The sequence below is a fragment of the Crocodylus porosus genome, unplaced genomic scaffold, assembly GCF_001723895.1.
Source record: "Crocodylus porosus isolate Cpor-Errol unplaced genomic scaffold, CroPor_comp1, whole genome shotgun sequence".
Classification (NCBI taxonomy): domain Eukaryota; kingdom Metazoa; phylum Chordata; order Crocodylia; family Crocodylidae; genus Crocodylus; species Crocodylus porosus.
Genome location: NW_017728917.1, coordinates 4,515,409 through 4,534,077, shown reverse-complemented (window position 1 = coordinate 4,534,077; position 18,669 = coordinate 4,515,409). Strand labels below are relative to the sequence as shown.

At 41.5% G+C, this 18,669-nt stretch overlaps 1 protein-coding gene across 1 annotated transcript in view; it reads left to right on the top strand.

Annotated features, from left to right (window-relative positions):
• Nucleotides 1-17,999, top strand: part of LRRN1 (leucine rich repeat neuronal 1) — a 32,275-nt gene extending 14,276 nt beyond the window's left edge. The window contains exon 2 of the mRNA XM_019536607.1: nt 13,762-17,999. Within this exon, the coding sequence (XP_019392152.1) occupies nt 14,018-16,168 (2,151 nt within the window). The 5' untranslated portion in view covers nt 13,762-14,017 and the 3' untranslated portion in view covers nt 16,169-17,999. The remainder of the gene's footprint in view (nt 1-13,761) is intronic.
• Nucleotides 18,000-18,669: the final 670 nt, after the last annotated feature.

The following is an 18,669-nucleotide window of genomic DNA, read 5'->3' as shown; positions in this document are numbered from 1 at the left end:
AGCCAACCTAAACTTCCTTTGCTGCAACTTGAGACACTGAGGGAGCTGGGCTTACTTGATCTGGATAAGTCGTGAGCCGCAGCCTCCTCACCATTTTCATTGCCCTCTACTGGACTCTCTCCAATCTGTCCACATCCTTTCTGTCGTGAGGGGCCCAAAACTAGACACACTACTCTAGTTGTGGCCTCACCAGTGCTGAGCAGAGGGAAGGAATTGCTTTCCTCAGTCTGCTGGCAGTGCTCCTACTGATGCAGCCCAGTAGGCCATTAGGTTTTTTCACAACAAGGGCACACTGTTGGGTCATACTCAGCTTTTTCTCCACTGTAACCCCCAGATCCTTTTCTGCAGAGCTGCTGCTTAGCCAGTCAGTCCCTGTACTGGTGCATGGGGCTGTTCTGTCCTAAGTGGAGGACTTCGCACTTGTCCTTTCTGAACCTCATGAAATTTTTTTTGGTCCAGTCTTCCAATTTGTTGAGGTCCCTCTGAATCCTAGCCCTACCCTCCTGTACTTGGTTCTGTATCTATCTGCTGCTTGTCATCTGCACACTTGTTGAGGGTGTACTCTGTCCCATCTTCCAAGCCATCGATAAAGAGACTGAACAAAACCAACCCCTGGGGCACACCACTTGATACCAGCTGCAAACTAGACATCAATCCATTTGATTATTACCCTTTGAGCCTGATGATCCAGCCAGTTTTCTATTCATTGTACAGTCCATTCATCCAACTCTTACTTCCTTAGCTTGCTTTCAAGAAGATTGTGGTAGACCATACCAAAAACCTTGCCAAAATCAAGGTACATCACATCCACTACTTTTCCCACATCCATAGAGGCATCTCATCATAGAAGACAGTGGAGTTGGTCAGTGAATCCAATGCAACTGCTCCCAACTACCTTCTCCAAGCGCTTAGAAATGGATTCCTTGAATACCTGCTCCATGAATTTTCCAGAGACCGAGGTGAGGCTGACTATCCTTGCCTCATTCTGAAGTCCACAATTATGCCAAATGTGACCAAGTACAGAAAAGAGATTGTCTGGTATTCATGGTTATGAGAATAGTAAAGGCAAAAGGAGGACGAGACGATGATGAAGTTTCCAAGGTATTCTAGCCATACAAGAGATTCTAAATGTTGTGTTAAAAAAATGGTATTACTTTCCATCCGTTGTGGTACATTGCTGTAATTGCCATGCTTCTGAACTTCCTTAATGAAGATCCTCAAGGATGGTCAGAGTTAGCAGAAGGAAGGAGGAAAACTGGTCAAAACCCAGCGCAAGCATTTTTGTAGTTGTGCAAGATCGGAGTACACCATAAGGTTCCACCATGTTGATCCTAGAAGAATTTATTCACAGAAGTTCATCCTAAATGCCAAGCAATGGAGCTGTAAATGTAAGGAAGATGAGCACAGATCACAATCATTGTGAGCAGTGGAAGTGCTCTGCTATCCTATTGGCAGTGACTGACCTGGTCACCAATAGTGATGGGAGCAAAATAGGCTGTATACAGCCACTGAGGTGCAATAAATAAAGGTGGCATTTGGAGTTAGATTTGCCCAGGGTAGTGAATAGTAACAGCAGATGTCTGGGTTGCTGGCAGTATACTGTGGTTACTGCCCATATGAAAACATTCCCATATGGATGAGTGGGTCAGAGGGTCAAGCCATGAAATGTTGTGTCGTGTACTATTGGAGTTAGAGGCACTCCTCAAAATGAAGACCATAGTGAAGAAAATACTGAAAATATCACTTTCATCCCTTCTCAGGTGAAATGTTTGAGGTTAGTCTGTGGAGTCAGCCTTGCTCCTTGGAGTAGGAGAATCCACACCTCATCTCCAAAAAGGTTCCAGCGAATTAACTGTAAACCAAATGTGAAATATTTCATTGGTTATATGAAGACCTACCCTATTTAGAGAATCTTGCGAGCAATTTTAGTTCGCTCACCTTCTGATAAGCATATCCTTGGTTAAACAGGAACTTTGCTACAGACTTTTTTTCATCAAAGGATTGCGTCCCTCTGCTTAACAGAACATTAACATTTGAGTGGTAGCAGCAGAAGCACAGCACATTTCCCCAAGTGCTTACCTGTCACTTCTACCATCAGTAAAAATTAGTGTACAGGCACAATGCTACCCAATAAATTGGCCACTATTGTATTATGTTATATTTTGCTTTGCAGATTTTCATAGCTTTTAAATGTTTTTAAGAGGTTTTGTTCCCTTTAAAAATGAATAACTAGACTATTAGCACATGTAATTTGACAGCCCACTGTTTGAAAGCACTTATTATTCTTGAGGTTTCTAATATGGCTTGTTAAGGCTAATTTGCTAGAGGTTTTCAACTGGAAGTCAACAGAGAGGCAGTGTTGCAATTCCATGCTTGAGTTGGTCGCTCATCAATATACAGTAGCTACATTCTGCACAGCACCCACATTGCACTCATGTATAAATGAGAAGAATCTCTCTACTGTGACTTTACTTCAAAGTGTTAATGAAAATTGCTGTATCTAATGCATAGGCTAAAAACAAGGCTCAGTAACTGATAAATTTTAGAAGGGTTGTTGGATTGAAATATGCTGGTACTATAGTATGCATATTATTAATGGACTGATCTTTGCATTTATTCTGAGAAGATAGACTCTAATATTTTCAAAACAACACCAACGGAACAAGCTACAGTTATTTTCTGAAATACAGCAAATTGACTTGCTTGGAATTAAACAATTTAAAGGTTTCTCTACAAATGTACTAAAAAATAATTTTAACTGAAATGCTGTCTATGGAGGAACAAAAATGTGAAAAAATAAAACATACCTTAGGACTCTTTTAGGGTTATAAAATGCTTTTTGAAATTTTCATACTCTAAGCCTTTGTTTACTACTGTGCTTCTATTAGCAAGCTCCCATGCAGATTTTGGAGCTACAGCATGCTCTTTTAACAAAACAAAGGCTCCCTGGCATCTTCTTCAGCTTGACATTTTCTAAAACATATACAGGTGGAATCTATAAACATCTTTTTTTTTTTTTTCAGTGCCATTTGAAATATTTAATAAGACTTTTTATATTTCAGTAATTAACTGAGAGAGCTTCGCAGTAACATTTTTGGATATTTTTCTGTGCAGACAAAACTATTTTAAATGCAACACATGAGAAAAGTGCTCTTTTAATAGGCTCCCTGTAAACATCCTGGTTATTTCCAATGGAAGACCATGATCCAATTTTTGTCTCTACAGATTCCCTTGATTTTTGTGATACAAGAGTCCTGGGTGGTAGATCTCTTTTCCCAGAGCGAAACAGATTATAGCAATTATAAAATGTAGGCTGTACAATTACAATTTTAAAGCAACACACATTTCATGCAATTCTGCGTATAAGCGTAGTAACGGCACAAGCAAATCACTGCCTGGATGTTTCCCCAGTCACCTGTATTCTCAAGACTAGGTCCTAATTAGCAACAGGTCATTAATAATGCATACTTTTTTTCCAAAAATGGCAGCAACTAATTTAGATATGCAGGCTTGGATTCTGATTTCTGTCCTGTGTAAATCAGGAACAGCTCAAAGGAATCCAGTGGAGTCGCATCAGTCAACATTTAACTGGAAGAGAATCTGGCCCATTGCCTGCAGATGTAAACTAGGAAATGTGTGTGTCATTGATCTGGAGGTACAGCAGGAAGGGGCTGCTGGGACTTTTGTTTTTCCTCCCCAAAACACGCGTTGCCTAAATGTGAAACAAATCTTTTGGATTCTAAGGAGGCATGTATTTTAAGATGACAATGCTGCTACGTTACTGAACTGAACTGTCTTACCTTTTATAACATTGTGGGCCTCTGCTTTCCCTTCCAAGTATTAAAGATACCCACTCTTTCTTCTTTACTCACCTGCCTTGTTTTCTTATTGCACTGACAGTCCATAAGGGCATCGGTGTAGGGACCCAACTGAGCACAAGCAGCAGCAACTCCCATTACCCTTTGTGATCGCAACTGCGATTGTGCAGCTGGAGCCACTTTTTATTGTCCCACTCCCCAAATTGGCAGTTGACCATCCGTCCAGGTGTATTTATGCCACTGCACAGTGGGCCCAAATAGTTGCTGTTGAATGATTCAAAACGCTCCTCATCCCTTTAGGTACAGCGAGCCATTCTCAGAGGTCTTTGACCACTCCAGCATATAATACGAAGTAATTTGCATGGCTTCTTAACTGATGTTTAAGATCGCATAGAAACAAACAAACACTAGGCTGTGCAAAACACCATCGTTTCATTTCGACGTCTACTTCGCCGTTCTGAAGGGACAGAGTCTCGCTTCATCATTTTGTTTCATTTCAAAGCAATGTCCTGCTTCATTTAGCCCAAACTACTTCATTGTTTTGACATTTTGCCTATAGGCTATAATGGGGAATCATGAAAATGCCTAAAACATTGTCATTTCTTGCCTGATTTGGATGAAAATTGCAGAAATGGTAGCCCCTTCAGAAGGCATGAAACCTGCCAAGGTTCAAGTAGATAGGTACAGGGGTTTCTGGAAAATTGCACCTTAAACTCTTCAAAGCAAAAGTCCTGACACTTGCCTGCATCGGCAGCCTCCTCTCATCCAGCATGCAGACCCTGGGGAGGGCTGCAGGGCTGTGCCAGACTCCTCCCAGGGCTGCAGGCCCCCAGATCTGCATGCCAGATGAGGAGGCTGGCGCTGCTTGCACCGAGCACCGGAGAAGATTGCTGCTGCTGCCTGGGCCTCCTCTCATCCAGTGCACAGATCTGGGGGCTCCCGGGAGGAGTCCAGCACAGCCCAGCAGCCTTCCCAGGGGTGTGAGCCCCTGGATCTGTGCCCCAGATGAGAGGAGGCTGCCTTGTTGCCTGGGACCAGTGCAGAGCATGGCTGATCAGAGCCTGGGCTGAGCTCCATGGGAGTGGTGGAGCCGATCGGCAGAGTCAGCGCTGCGCTCCACCCGGCTCCGCCAGCCCCACAGAGCACAGCCCTCCCAGCCAGGCTGAGCTACCTGGGGCTGTGAAGCCACTTGGACAGCAACTCTGGCTCTCCCCTGCCTCCCATGACTGGGCTGCTTCGAAACTTTTGAAACATTTTGAGTGCCCTCATTTGGTTTCAAAGCTGTTTCAGTGCTTTTGGTTTTGTGTTGATTTGCCTGAAAGGCATCGAAACAGCTTCAAAACAAAACACTCAGCGAAATTTCGCACAGCCCTAATAAGCACAGAACTGGAAAAGATCCAGGCCCCTGCTATCACTGTTATCCACATTATATCATGTCTCAAATGTGGGCTTTACCTTAAAACCAATTACGTGCATTTGTCCCTTCCCCCCCACCCCTCATTTTACAAGGGTGATACGGAACATCTCATTGCTTTTGTGTCACCACTGTTCTCTGAGTTAAGTAGTTCTCTTCTATTCCTTGCATTTACAACCCTAATGGAAAGTAATTATATCCGTCTTCAGCCTTCAACTTGCTAGGCTAAACAAGCTGAGTTCTTTCACACACACCCCAATCATTTGACTGGCTCTTAATTCCCCTGACCTCCCTACAAGCTCATCTCTCCATCTGTTTTGGTTTGCATTCATCTTAATTGAGCATGTGTGATTAGAACTGTGCATTCTATTCTAGATGCAGTGTTCCCAAGACTTTACACAATGGCATTACTTCGTTTCCATCTCTAAATGTTCGTTTACACTGCGGGTGCACTGATAAGCTTTTTGGGGCCAATACCAATAGCTGATTTTTAAGGAGGCATATTGGCCGATACTGATCTGCTTTTCTGATACACAACTCAGCAGCTTGAAGAGCAGCATCTGGCTGGTAAGTCTGTTGTGGTGGAAGGGGCATGGGGGGCAAATCAAGGGCCCCTGCGATAGAGGGGTTGGGGTTGGGGCAGGTGCTGCCTGGGCAGGGCAGGGCAGGGTACGGGACAGAACTGTGGTTTGTCGGGGGGGGGGGTGTCAAGTGCCCTCCAGATCTGCATGGGGTGGGGCGGGAGAAGTGCCTGGCTCTTCCTGGCAGGGCTGGGCCGGGCTACGCTCAGGACGGGCATCAGTGGCGCTGGAAGGGGGTCTATAGGGGGCAGCTGCAGCCACCCCAAGCTTTGCTGTAGTCCCCCCACCAACCCCCACTCTCAGCGCTGCTGCCCACCCTGAGCGCAGCCTGGCCCAATCCCTGCCAGGAAGAACCCAGCACTGCCCTGGCCTCAACTCACCCCACCCTTTCCAGATCTGGGGGGCACATGCCCCCCCTTGTGCCCTCCTGGGTGCATGTAGAGGCAGGAGCTGTCCCCCTACCCCCCCAGCCATCAGACAAGCCACAGCTCCATCCACAGCCCCACTCCTCCCTCACCATGGGGGCCTCGATCTGCCCCTTCCCTTCCCTCTCCCCATCCACCACAACAGACGTACCAGGTGTACACAGCTCTCCAAGCTGCCAACCTGTGTTGCTTGCCACCTATGTGCTGCACTGCGGCTGCGCATATGAACAGGGCATTTATCAGCCATAACAGGGTGACTTCTGATGCAGTCAATTTTCTTTATATTAGTGCTAATCTGATATTGGACCAATTTATCTCTGCTTTACACATGCAGGTGTACATGGATTCTGATATGCAATCCACACAATTGCATCTCCTACCATGCTGCACGTGGTGCATGGAGCACCCCTGTGGCTGGGACACTGCATCAGTTGCAGTCTTGCAGCTGCAAGGGTGCATGGAGCACCTGCCTAGTTGGGACACTCACATGAGCAGCATCAACTGCCGTCTCCCAGCTGTAGGGGTGCATGGGGAAGTCCCTGCAGGTGGGACCCCTGTCAGCTGATGGGGCTCCCAGCTGGGGGACATGCTCCCACAGCTGGGAGCCAGTGTCAGCTAAGAGGTCTCATGGCTTGGAGGTTCACATGGCTCCCCACAGCTAGCAGCTCCAATCAGTTTATGGGGCTCCTAGCCACTGGGACCCCTGGCCACACAATTAATGGTGTGATAGGAAGCAGCTACAAAGTTGCTTCACATTTTGTGGAATATAAACATGTGGCCAGGTAACCATTCAAGACGTGATTAAGGCTAGGGAAAGACATTACATACATCAACTGATCAGAAACTGGTTTCAAAATAGCCAAAACCTGGTTGAATGTAGTATCAGACTTAACTAATACTGCCCAGGCTGGCCATGGTCCCCCTTCCTGCACCCAAGGGGGGGCTCTAGCACCACCACCCCCCAGCTCCTGCCCTGAGCAACTGCAGGCATGTGCCTGCATTTCCTCAGTCAAGAGGGAATGTCTGTGCAGTTGCAAATCAGTTCAACCTAGGCAGGTTAGAGTAACCTGCAAAGACTGAATCAATTCAGGCTTTGGCTTTTTTAATGTCTGTCCCTAGTCTAACATGCCTCAAGCGTAATGTGTAGATGGGGCTTAATGGATATTCCTCCCCTCAAACATCCTGGAATAGTTGGTCATATGTAGCATTCTCATGTAACATAAAATCTTCCAAACAGACTTTATGGAGATAGCATCTGTCAGTCCACTGCAACTATTCCAACATCAACTGCTTTACAACAAGGCAAGGCAAGGGCCTCACAAACTGAGGTCAGAAAGAAGGCCACTCAAGAGGGCAACATTCAGACAATCTTGTGAAGACTTGTGGCTCATGGCTCAACTTAGACTTGTCTGAGGCAGGCTTCATTTACGTAGCTACCAATCCAAACTTATGCAGACTATGGTAGAGGGAATTTTTGCAAGATGAATGGATACAGCAGCAATTTCTACAGTACTTATCAGAAATATTCTGTCCTTCAGCAGCAAATATTCCTATCTTTTTGGCCTGGGCATGTTTTTCCATACTTCAACGATTTATAATTGGTACCACCGCAAGAATAATGACACCTTTCATTGAAAAGGCTCATGTTTCACCCCATTACAGTAAAGAACATTTTATTACTTCTGTCGTGCTAGCTGGCAGTTGCTATTAATTATGAAAATTGTTTTTATTCTTTCTTATTATTCCAACTTGTTCTTCCTTATGCTTGTTCTACCATATACTGCTTTGTTTACTTAAGTGTGTGCATACTGTTTCACTTGCACAGTGGCCATGAGTTATTCTGTATGCTGTCACCACACATCTTCTTCCTAACTGACAGGAGATTTAAAACTAAAAGTGTTCCAAAAAGCAACCAAACAAAACATCAGTGCACCCCCCGCACCCTCCTATTGGCATCTCTTCACTTCGCTAGTATTAATGATGGTGTTTAAGACACTTCATGGTTATAAATGAACCGTAGGCCACATGCTTTATGGTGTATATTAAACGTACTAGTGTGTTTTCACATTCTGCATTCCTGGGTTTGTTTCCTGTTGGCTACCGTGGGCTCCTTGAGACCCAAGTGTATATAGGCAAAACTGCTCCTTTTCCCATAATACAGTTGCCCCTTGCCTCATTTTGGCAGCATTGATAAATATTCCAGTGCCCCTTGAAAATCCGGCATACCAGCACCTGCGATTTATAAAGTGGCAGAAGAATTGGAAGATTGGGAGTGTGTTTCAGTTGAAGAATTAAAATGAAAAGGTAGAGAGGAGAAATCATAGTAAAAGACCTATCTGCAAGGTGGGTAGTAAAAGACGTATCTTGTTTCTCTGTAACATCCTCATTTTCCCCTTCTCCTGGGACTAATGCTTATAAATATCCTACTTCAAAATTTAATGTGTTTTAAAGAAATGGGATCAACTGAGAGTTAATTCATGTGTCATCCAGGTACTGAGATACTGGGTATTTATAAGAACAAAATCAAACAAAAAAACCCTCTGATTCTCGCAATATTGACCTGGCCCAGGTGATAGAAGGTTAAACTGTCAAAACCTCCAGCATTTCCTTCTACACTATTTTACATGCTAGTCTGTAGGGTGTCACTCACGTGAGCACAAACATTAAAATGGACTGGGGCTTGCAAAACCAATCAATTTGTTTTTTGATTACAGTGGATTTTTACTTGCAGTGTCATCCATGCTGCCTTGGGCTGGAGGAGATTGGAGGCAATAACCCTCAAGTCATTTTTGAAAAACATTTTTAGTCAAAGAAAATTAAAACTAGCTGCACTAAAAATAACTAGAGAAGAGGGAGGAAGTATCACTATTAACATCTTAAGTTATATATCTGCAATGTTCAGGAACTCGGATTCCATTCCATAAAACTAGAAATGCAGTCTTACAGAGAATGAATTATAAATGTAATGCACATCTGATAGGATACGTTTTAAACAAAGAAAAGGTAGAAATTCACAATACGTCCACAATCCAGGTGTACGTAAACAGTCTGGTGCAGTTTTATTTGAAAACAAACAAACAATAAAACTTGTCGTCCATGTAACCAGAGTGGAGCTAAGCCAATAATTTAGAACAAACTGAATATATAGGTGTAAATATTAAATTTAAGCTCTTTCTGGTTTTGGGCATCATGAGGTGGTAACAATTTCATTGTATTGATTCATTATTCATATGTATTTAAGAAAGAGTCTTTTGGTGTACTCTCAGGATCAGGTATGTGATTTGAGCTTAACTATAATAGCTTAAAAGAAACACTCGGTAGTGTTTCTGTTTCCTGACTGAACAAGCAAAAACAGCATCGACACCCCGGCTTTCTATGACTATTTTTGCCAGTAAATATCTTGGCCGCTACTCCCTTAGCTGTATCATAGAAGTTACAGAAGGGGCTTTGAAAGAGGGAATGGTAGAACGTGTGGCATGGATGTATGGTTTTTTCCTATGAAGGTGACTATGGTGAATTGTAGAGCCACTTACAAGCTCAAAGAGTGGAATAAACAGCTTTGGGAGGCTGGCCCCTATTCAACAGTGGTATGCACTATTCATAGGAATACACTAGACTTTAAAATAACATTTAATTTGGAAGTCTTCACTAAAAAGATGCCCGAGTAGTCAAATGGAACATATTGGAATCTCTCTGTAATTAAGACCAAATGATCAGTTTCCATTAAAACTGAGGTTAAAGTTTACTGAAATTAGAAGAGGGACCTCTCATGATACCAGTTAGGAACCACAGGAGATTTCCATAATTTTAGTAGGATAAGCCAAAAAAGGAGGAGAGTTTCTTTAGTGTTTTTAAGAGAGGATAAGGAACTTTGGTAGTTCAGCTAAAGCCCATTTTTATATGTACTTTTTAAATATAAAATTGATATTTCCAAAGAATTTACAATCCTGTATAATGACAAGTATAGTCCTATAGTATTACATTTTTCTTTTCTTTTTTTTTTTTCTTTTTTTTGGATATAGTAGGCTTGTATCTGCTTTGGTAAACAAAGGCAATTAAGTAAGAGTCTTCTCCTTCACACGTACTCAGACATATGATTTCCCCAGCTGTCCTCAGTTCAGATGAATATCATCAAAATCTGCACAACAGAAACCTATGGGTCTCCCAGTCAGCTTACAGAGGCCAAATCATGCTTTTCTTATCCAGTTTTGTCCCATAGTTTGCTTTTAGTATCTTTGCATTGAATTTGATACACATAGCTTAACTATCCAAGAGAATGGATCAGCCTGACTTGTCAATAGCAACATGCTCAGTGAAGAACAAACCTAGATATAGCGGAAATATCCACCTTGACTAGAACCCATGAAAAATGCCTGTGTAGCTTCACTGCTACCTTTATACGTCCCTCTAAACTGAGTAGCCAGAATAAGCCAAGGTGAGAACAGAATTAATTTTGTTAACCATGTAGCTCTTTTAGTAGAGTATGAGTCTACAGTAGAATCCAAGTACCCATTAAAATATCCTTCCTATCACAGGGCTAGCAGTGGTACATAAGGCCCCCTCTACATCTTATATCTGTTGTGCAGTTACCTTGTTAATTGTGCAACAAATTTAGACTATTTACACATGCAGATTAACTATCCTGCATTAAAAAGGTCCAACCAGCTATAAAGGTATTGCTTAAATAGGTGTAATAACTTGATAGCTGGTTTCTATCCAGCTTTAATTTGCATGTGTAGGCACTCTTCAGTTGAGAGACTGCAGCTACTGCTATCTCCCAGGTGCTGGGGAGCACAACACACCCCTGGGCCTGGAAGATTTCAGCCAGTGCAGTTTCCCAGCTGCACCCCTGTGGCTGGGAAGCTGTAGCAGCACCCAACAGTTAAAGAGGCTGGGAAGTCCCACAGCTGACGGGGTTCTCAGTCCCAACTGCACGTGGCCTCCAGCTTGGACCAGAAAAAGGGCTCCCGGCCATGGGACCCTGTTTTTTACTGATGCAGGGGAAGCCCAGGACCAGGCTCCCTCTACACCATCTATCAGGTGCAACTGGATCTAATACACAATCCCACAATTGTGCCTCCTGCCATGCAGGTGTGGTATGGCAGGAGACACAATTGCATGGATCATGCATTGGATCCAATCACCCCTTTGCCTGCATGTGTAGAGGCGGCCTAAGAATACAGAAACTGGATTACACAAGCACACAGAGAAAACACGCGTGTTGTTTACAGAAGAGAAAATATCACTAGGTTTGCATATATGACACTAACCATTTCTCTCTCCATCAAAGGCAACAAAGGTGATTTTCTGTTAAGAGCTCGGTATCTTTCTTGAATGAACATTTAATGACTCAAAAAAGCACTTTAATGGAATTTCCCACTACTGTCAGATAGTGTATTTTGATTAATTCAGACACGCACTCTCCTGTCTATGTTGATACCTAAATGTTGCAAGCTTTTCATTGTAATTTATCAGTGCTGTGAACAGTCAAATGCAGAGATGAGCAAGAGAGTGACAAACAGCTAAACTGAGAAGGTGATTTAATGTAACTTATCACTTACGTGGCCTTATCCTGCAACAGCTCTACCTGTAATTAATAGGAATTAGGGGTACACTGAAAGCTTTTCTAGGCTGATACCGATAGCCCATTGATTAACCAACCATATCAGCTGATGCCAATCCAATAACTGATACTTAGTAATAGTGCCAGGCATTTTAAACTACTGACATACATAAACCTCTTTGTTTGTTTTGCACTTACACACACACACACACACACACACACACGTGCCTCCTGCCTGCTCCATCCCTCAACGAGGAAGGTGGGGACTGCCTTATTCCCATGCACATCACCCGCTCGCCCGTGGCTCTTACCCACAGCCTTGCTCTCCATGCAACCTGTGTTGCCATCCCAAGTGGGTGTGGTGGATCCTCATGAGGACACCAGCTCTGGGTGCATTGGGTGCCACAGAGCATACTGCTGCCTCAGTGCTGGGGGGCCTCACGTAGCTGAGCTCCCATGGCTGCTGGGGAGAAAGCGCTTTTGCAAAGGTGCCCAGTACCTGACAGAGCAGAATGTCCCTTGCACGATGACCCCTCCCCTCCCACTGCCCGCCACAACCTGTAGTCTGCCCCTGGCTCAGGCTAGTGGTGGAGCATGGGGACCAGACTGCACTTGCCAGGGTGCTCCGGGCATGGAGCCATAACTATTGGCTACAATGACCAAAAAAGCCGATAGCCTATAACATCATTTCTTCTTTTATTGGTGCCGATCCGATAGCCAACTAATGTATATGTACAGCCCTAATGGGAATAGTTCCTGGTTAAAGACAATATCAGATCCAGGTTTTGAAGACAGCCCAATGTACATTGTTTTGACAATTCAGATTTTTGACATCCCAGAGTAAAGAGAAATTTCTCTGGGTAGGATGGGGGCTAAAAATAGTAAGCATATCAGTTCTCTGTAAGCTCCATAGCATATCGGTTCTCTTACTACCCACGTATAATATATAGTGGCAAAGGGTATACCCCAACTACCTTGCGCTGCTGGGCTATTTTCATTTCTTATGCAAAATTAGATGTTCTCCGAATAACACAGCCTCTATAGCTATGTAGTTATGATGATAATTTATATATAACTGAGCAAAATTTGTTCTGGATTTGAATTCCTAGATAATTTTTTATCTCTAGTATTTACAGCCCAATGTTTATCACTAAAGCTGAATTGGATATAAATCCAGTGGGCGCATCCATGTACAGTCCCGTTATTACTGTGCTGTCAATTAGTACTTCCTTTTGGAAATACTGAATGATGGCGCAGTAACAGCCAATACTGCATCGTGCCAGTGGCGCAAAGTTATTTTAGCCATTATGTTGCTGTAGCAATGCAATATAGCAAGAGAACATGTTGCTACAGCGACCTAGCTGTGGTGTCACAGAGTTTTTGACGTAGCATTTCATGTAGGTGTGCCCAGTTTTATGGAAGTGGTTCATATAAAATTGCAGTTGTCCAAACCTGGGAAGATTTCATGTGTTTGACTAAAATTTCTAAGGAAACTCCTATAATATAGCGAGTAGTAAGGTGGAGCACAACTGCAATCATTATTCTTCAGTCTAATCAGGATCAAGTTCAGAACTACTTCCAGTTGCAAACATATTTCAGAGAGTTTCAGAATATTCAGCATTTTAAGAAAAGCAAGAATTTAAGTGCTTAAACACCAACTTACAAGTATAGCACAAAAAACCTTCTGCAGAAAAGTGTCCTTAAACAGTGTTGTAGCTACTTATATTTTAATGGTCAGTTAACTAGAAATATTAAAATAATTCTTATTATTGAGGGATATATAAAGAAGAGCTTCCAAAATAGATCTGGTTTATCATACCAGAATAACTTTGCGTTAAGCAGGTTTGCAAAATTTGGTTGTTCTTTTAAGGACCTTTACCTTCCAGAGGCTGAAAAAACGAAAGGCAGGTAGAAAATATATATGAAATGAACGTAACATCTGTCCTACTCTGCTTTTCAGGCACCTGTCCAGATACTGATTTTGGGTTGATCAGCTCACAGCCGAACTTTGTGCAAGCTTCTGGAACAAAGAGGAACAGTAAAGAGACTTCCGATCATTTCCTGTCTTCAGGAAACTTTTAAAAACATCTATCTTCTGGATGTCCAAACATTTCAAGCTGATGTTTAAGTTTTATATTTTCTGCTTGATAACCAATTATATATTCACTATATTTCTATCTTAAGGGGCTGGCAGTTGACCTTACCAGCTAACCAGCATGGCTAGGATTAGATTTGTTTTAACAGTTTTCCAGTTGGTGCTAGAATTGCTGATGAATTCATTAACGGAGTCTTCCATACAGAATAATGAATGTCCGCAGCTTTGCGTATGCGAAATCAGGCCATGGTTTACACCACAGTCAACCTACAGAGAAGCTACAACAGTTGATTGCAATGACCTTCGTTTAACAAAAATCCCCAGCAATCTTTCCAGTGACACTCAAGTTCTTCTCTTGCAAAGCAACAACATTGCAAAGACTACAGATGAACTCCAACAGCTTTTCAATTTAACAGAATTAGATTTTTCACAGAATAATTTTACTAGCATTAAAGATGTGGGGCTCGCAAATCTCTCTCAACTCACTACATTACATCTGGAGGAAAACCAGATAACAGAGATGACTGACTACTGCTTGCAGGACCTGTGTAATCTTCAGGAACTGTATATAAATCACAACCAGATTAGCAGCATTTCTGCAAATGCATTTTCTGGCCTGAAGAATCTTTTAAGATTGCATCTTAATTCTAACAAATTAAAGGTTATTGATAGTCGCTGGTTTGATTCTACTCCTAATTTGGAAATTCTGATGATTGGTGAAAATCCAGTGATTGGAATACTAGACATGAATTTCAAGCCACTGTCAAATTTAAGAAGTCTAGTTTTGGCAGGCATGTACCTCACCGATATCCCTGGAAATGCATTAGTTGGGTTGGATAGTCTTGAAAGTCTTTCCTTTTATGATAATAAATTGGTCAAAGTTCCTCAGCTTGCACTTGAGAAAGTACCAAATTTAAAATTCCTGGATCTTAACAAAAACCCGATTCACAAAATACAGGAAGGTGACTTTAAAAATATGCTCCGGTTAAAGGAACTTGGAATAAATAATATGGGAGAACTAGTTTCTGTTGATAGATATGCACTAGATAACCTTCCTGAACTCACAAAGCTTGAAGCCACCAACAATCCGAAGTTGTCTTACATCCATCGTTTAGCATTTCGTAATGTTCCTGCACTGGAAAGCCTGATGCTCAACAACAATGCCTTGAATGCAGTCTACCAAAAGACAGTGGAATCCCTTCCAAACCTACGTGAGATCAGTATCCACAGTAATCCACTCAGGTGCGACTGCGTCATTCACTGGATAAACTCAAATAAAACCAATATCCGTTTCATGGAGCCCCTGTCCATGTTTTGTGCTATGCCACCCGAATACAGAGGCCAACAGGTGAAAGAAGTGTTAATACAAGATTCAAGTGAACAGTGTCTTCCAATGATTTCTCATGAGACTTTTCCAAATCATTTGAATTTGGATATAGGCATGACAGTGTTTTTAGATTGTCGGGCCATGGCAGAACCAGAACCGGAAATTTATTGGGTAACTCCACTGGGAAATAAAATAACAGTTGAAAGTCTCTCGGACAAATACAAGTTAAGTAGTGAAGGTACCCTGGAAATCTCTAATATTCAGATTGAAGACTCTGGGAGATATACGTGTGTGGCTCAGAACGTAGAAGGGGCCGATACAAGAGTAGCTACTATACGAGTGAATGGAACGCTTTTGGATGGTACTCAGGTTCTGAAAATATATGTCAAGCAAGCAGAATCTCATTCAATCTTAGTTTCTTGGAAAGTTAATTCTAATGTCATGACCTCTAATCTAAAATGGTCATCAGCCACTATGAAGATTGATAACCCTCACATTACATATACTGCTAGGGTCCCAGTTGATGTGCACGAATATAACCTCACTCACTTGCAGCCATCCACAGATTATGAAGTGTGCCTAACTGTGTCAAACATCCATCAGCAAACACAAAAGTCTTGCGTTAATGTTACGACAAAAAATGCAGCTTTTGCGCTTGACATTTCCGACCAAGAAACCAGCACTGCCCTTGCAGCAGTAATGGGATCAATGTTTGCCGTAATCAGCCTTGCCTCCATCTCTGTTTATATTGCTAAAAGATTTAAGAGAAAAAACTACCACCATTCATTGAAAAAATATATGCAAAAGACATCTTCGATCCCACTGAATGAGCTATATCCTCCACTTATTAATCTCTGGGAAGGTGACAGTGAAAAAGACAAAGATGGCTCTGCAGAAACCAAGCCAACTCAAGTCGACACATCCAGAAGCTATTACATGTGGTAACTCAGAGGATATTTTGCTTCTGGTAGTAAGGAGCACAAAGACTTTTTTGCTTATTCTGCAAAAGTGAAAAGTTGAAGACTTTTATATTTTTGACTTTGCTAGTTTGTGGCAGAGTGGCGAGGACAGGTGGATATTTCAGAATTTTTTAGTATAGCGTATCGCAATTGTTTGACACAAATGGCGGCTTCACCTAGCTTCCAATTTTTTTTTTATTATTTTTTTTTATCTTTTTATTTAGTTTCTGTGCTAAAGTTAATAATACTGTTCTAACTACAGTGCTGAAAAAAATTAATGACAGGCTGGGGTTTCCCTGTGAGTCACAAGTAGCAAGACCCCATTTTTTCTGAAGCCATCAGTAGAGAGTACAGTATCCTGCAAAAGCTAACATACAGTTTTGAAACTGCATTGAAATAGTTCTGTAACACTCTGGTCTAAAGACTCTTTAACTGAGAAACAAAGACTAGATCTTGAATGATGTTAGTTGACTGTACTGTAATGTTGTATCAACTGATTTGAATGTTTTTTGAACAATGACTTTTCTTTCCTTTTTTTTTCTTTTTGTAATAGTTTAAAAGGCTTAGGTAAAGCTAACAGGCAATAGAAAAATGTACATCCAGTTTTTTAAATGTAACAGACTAAATGTTAATTGTTATCTTATTCTTTTTATTATATTTAGTAGACTATTTTAAAGATTACTAGAGTTTTGTTGTGCTTAATCCACCAACACATGGTGTATAATGAAGGCAGAACTATAATAAATTACAGTTTTGTTCTGATTTTTTTTTAGAACGGTCACAATAACGTATCATTTTTAGTTGTCACTAGTTTGGCTGGTGAACATATTTAGACCTGAAATATATCCAAACTGCTATATAAAACTTGTGGATTTTCTATAAAGCCAGTTCTCAACAGATTTCCAATTTTTTTTTCTTCTAAAGAAGTATCTCTTTTTAATTGGGGTGTTTTTGCTGGGTTTCTATATTAAAAACAAAATATTGAAGAGAACGTAATCAGAAAGACAGTGTGGTCTAAGACTTTGTTGCTATTTCACATGCAAAATTAAAAATGATATAATGAGGTACATGGCAAGAAACTATACTGAACATAATGTTTTCCCTTTTTAGTTGGTATTGAAAGCTAAGAGATACACAAGGAATCAGAACTCTGGGTAGACCAAGTAGATTTTTGCAAAAAAAATATACACCTGAAGCATTTTGCTGCCACTCTGACAGAAAGAACTGTTTCTCAGATCACCAAGTTGAATTATAATGGTGGAATCCATACACATATTTTACCGTTAAAAAGATCCATTTTTATTTGGACTTTTTTCTGTCTTCTCACATAGTAATAATGCATCAGTTTTACATATCATAAACTGATGTAAAATGTGTCCAACAATCAATATTGGTCTTGTATAGACTTTCAGATAACCTGAGCTCAAGCTATATTACTAAAAGTAATAGAGGGTAGATTAATGTGGTTCAAAATTAAAGAACACTGTGGTTAAATTTTATTAACAGCTGACAACTGGGTTTTCAGAAGCAATCTGTTTTGGCTCCTAGCAAAGTCCTTGACACAAGGACAGTGCGTTGAGGTCACCAAAGGGATAGGTTTCTGATGCAACATCTGTTATTGTCATGCCAGATGCCAAAGGAGCAAGTGCAGAATTCTCTAAGTAATTTTCTACATTTCCTCTTCTCCTCCTCACCCCGGTGTAATAAAGTGCTGACTTTGCAAATACCACGTGGCGTGTGCAAATTTGGAACATGCTTCCATATCAAGTAACTATTTTTGAGTTACTAGTGAGCAAAAATAAATCGTCTTTATGTTTGAAGTGTTTTGGTGGCTTTCTTTTTTTTTTTTTTTTTTTTTACTCCCCAGTAACTCAAAACTGCCTGTGATGTCCCAAAACAAAACAAAAAGATCTTCAGTCAGTTGCCTTTGAATATCTGAAAAGTCTCAACATAGGCTTATCTGTATTTTAGTGGTGGAAGACTTGCCTCATCATAATTCTGTACACTTAAATTATCTCTGACTTGCCAAATTACATGTTGTAACCAAGAACATTTATCAGTGCACAACATCCTTTACATTCACATGAAATCGCTCAGACTTGTACCTATATGCTATTTGCATGTGGGATTTTAAAGGGCTTTCCTCCGAGATAACAAAAAAGTCAGCAGTATTATTTTCTATTTCTTATTTTGTCATTTCCTATTTTGTCTGCCTTTCGTTGTCCATGGAAGGTATTGTCCACTGTTTTTAACTATTGAACAGCTCCAAAGCAATAACTACCATCTTGCCTATATGTTGTGCTAACCTAGAGTGGCTCCTGCTATTATAGCAGACGTGATGAATTAAAGCTGGGGTTGGTTTTGCAGCAAAGAAATCAACAGGGCATGTTCATTGTAAAGGGCATGGCAAGGACGAGGCTGACAGCAAAGTTATGGCTTCCCACTTGTGTGGCATCATTAAGTAGCCTTTACAAAATCATTCACTGA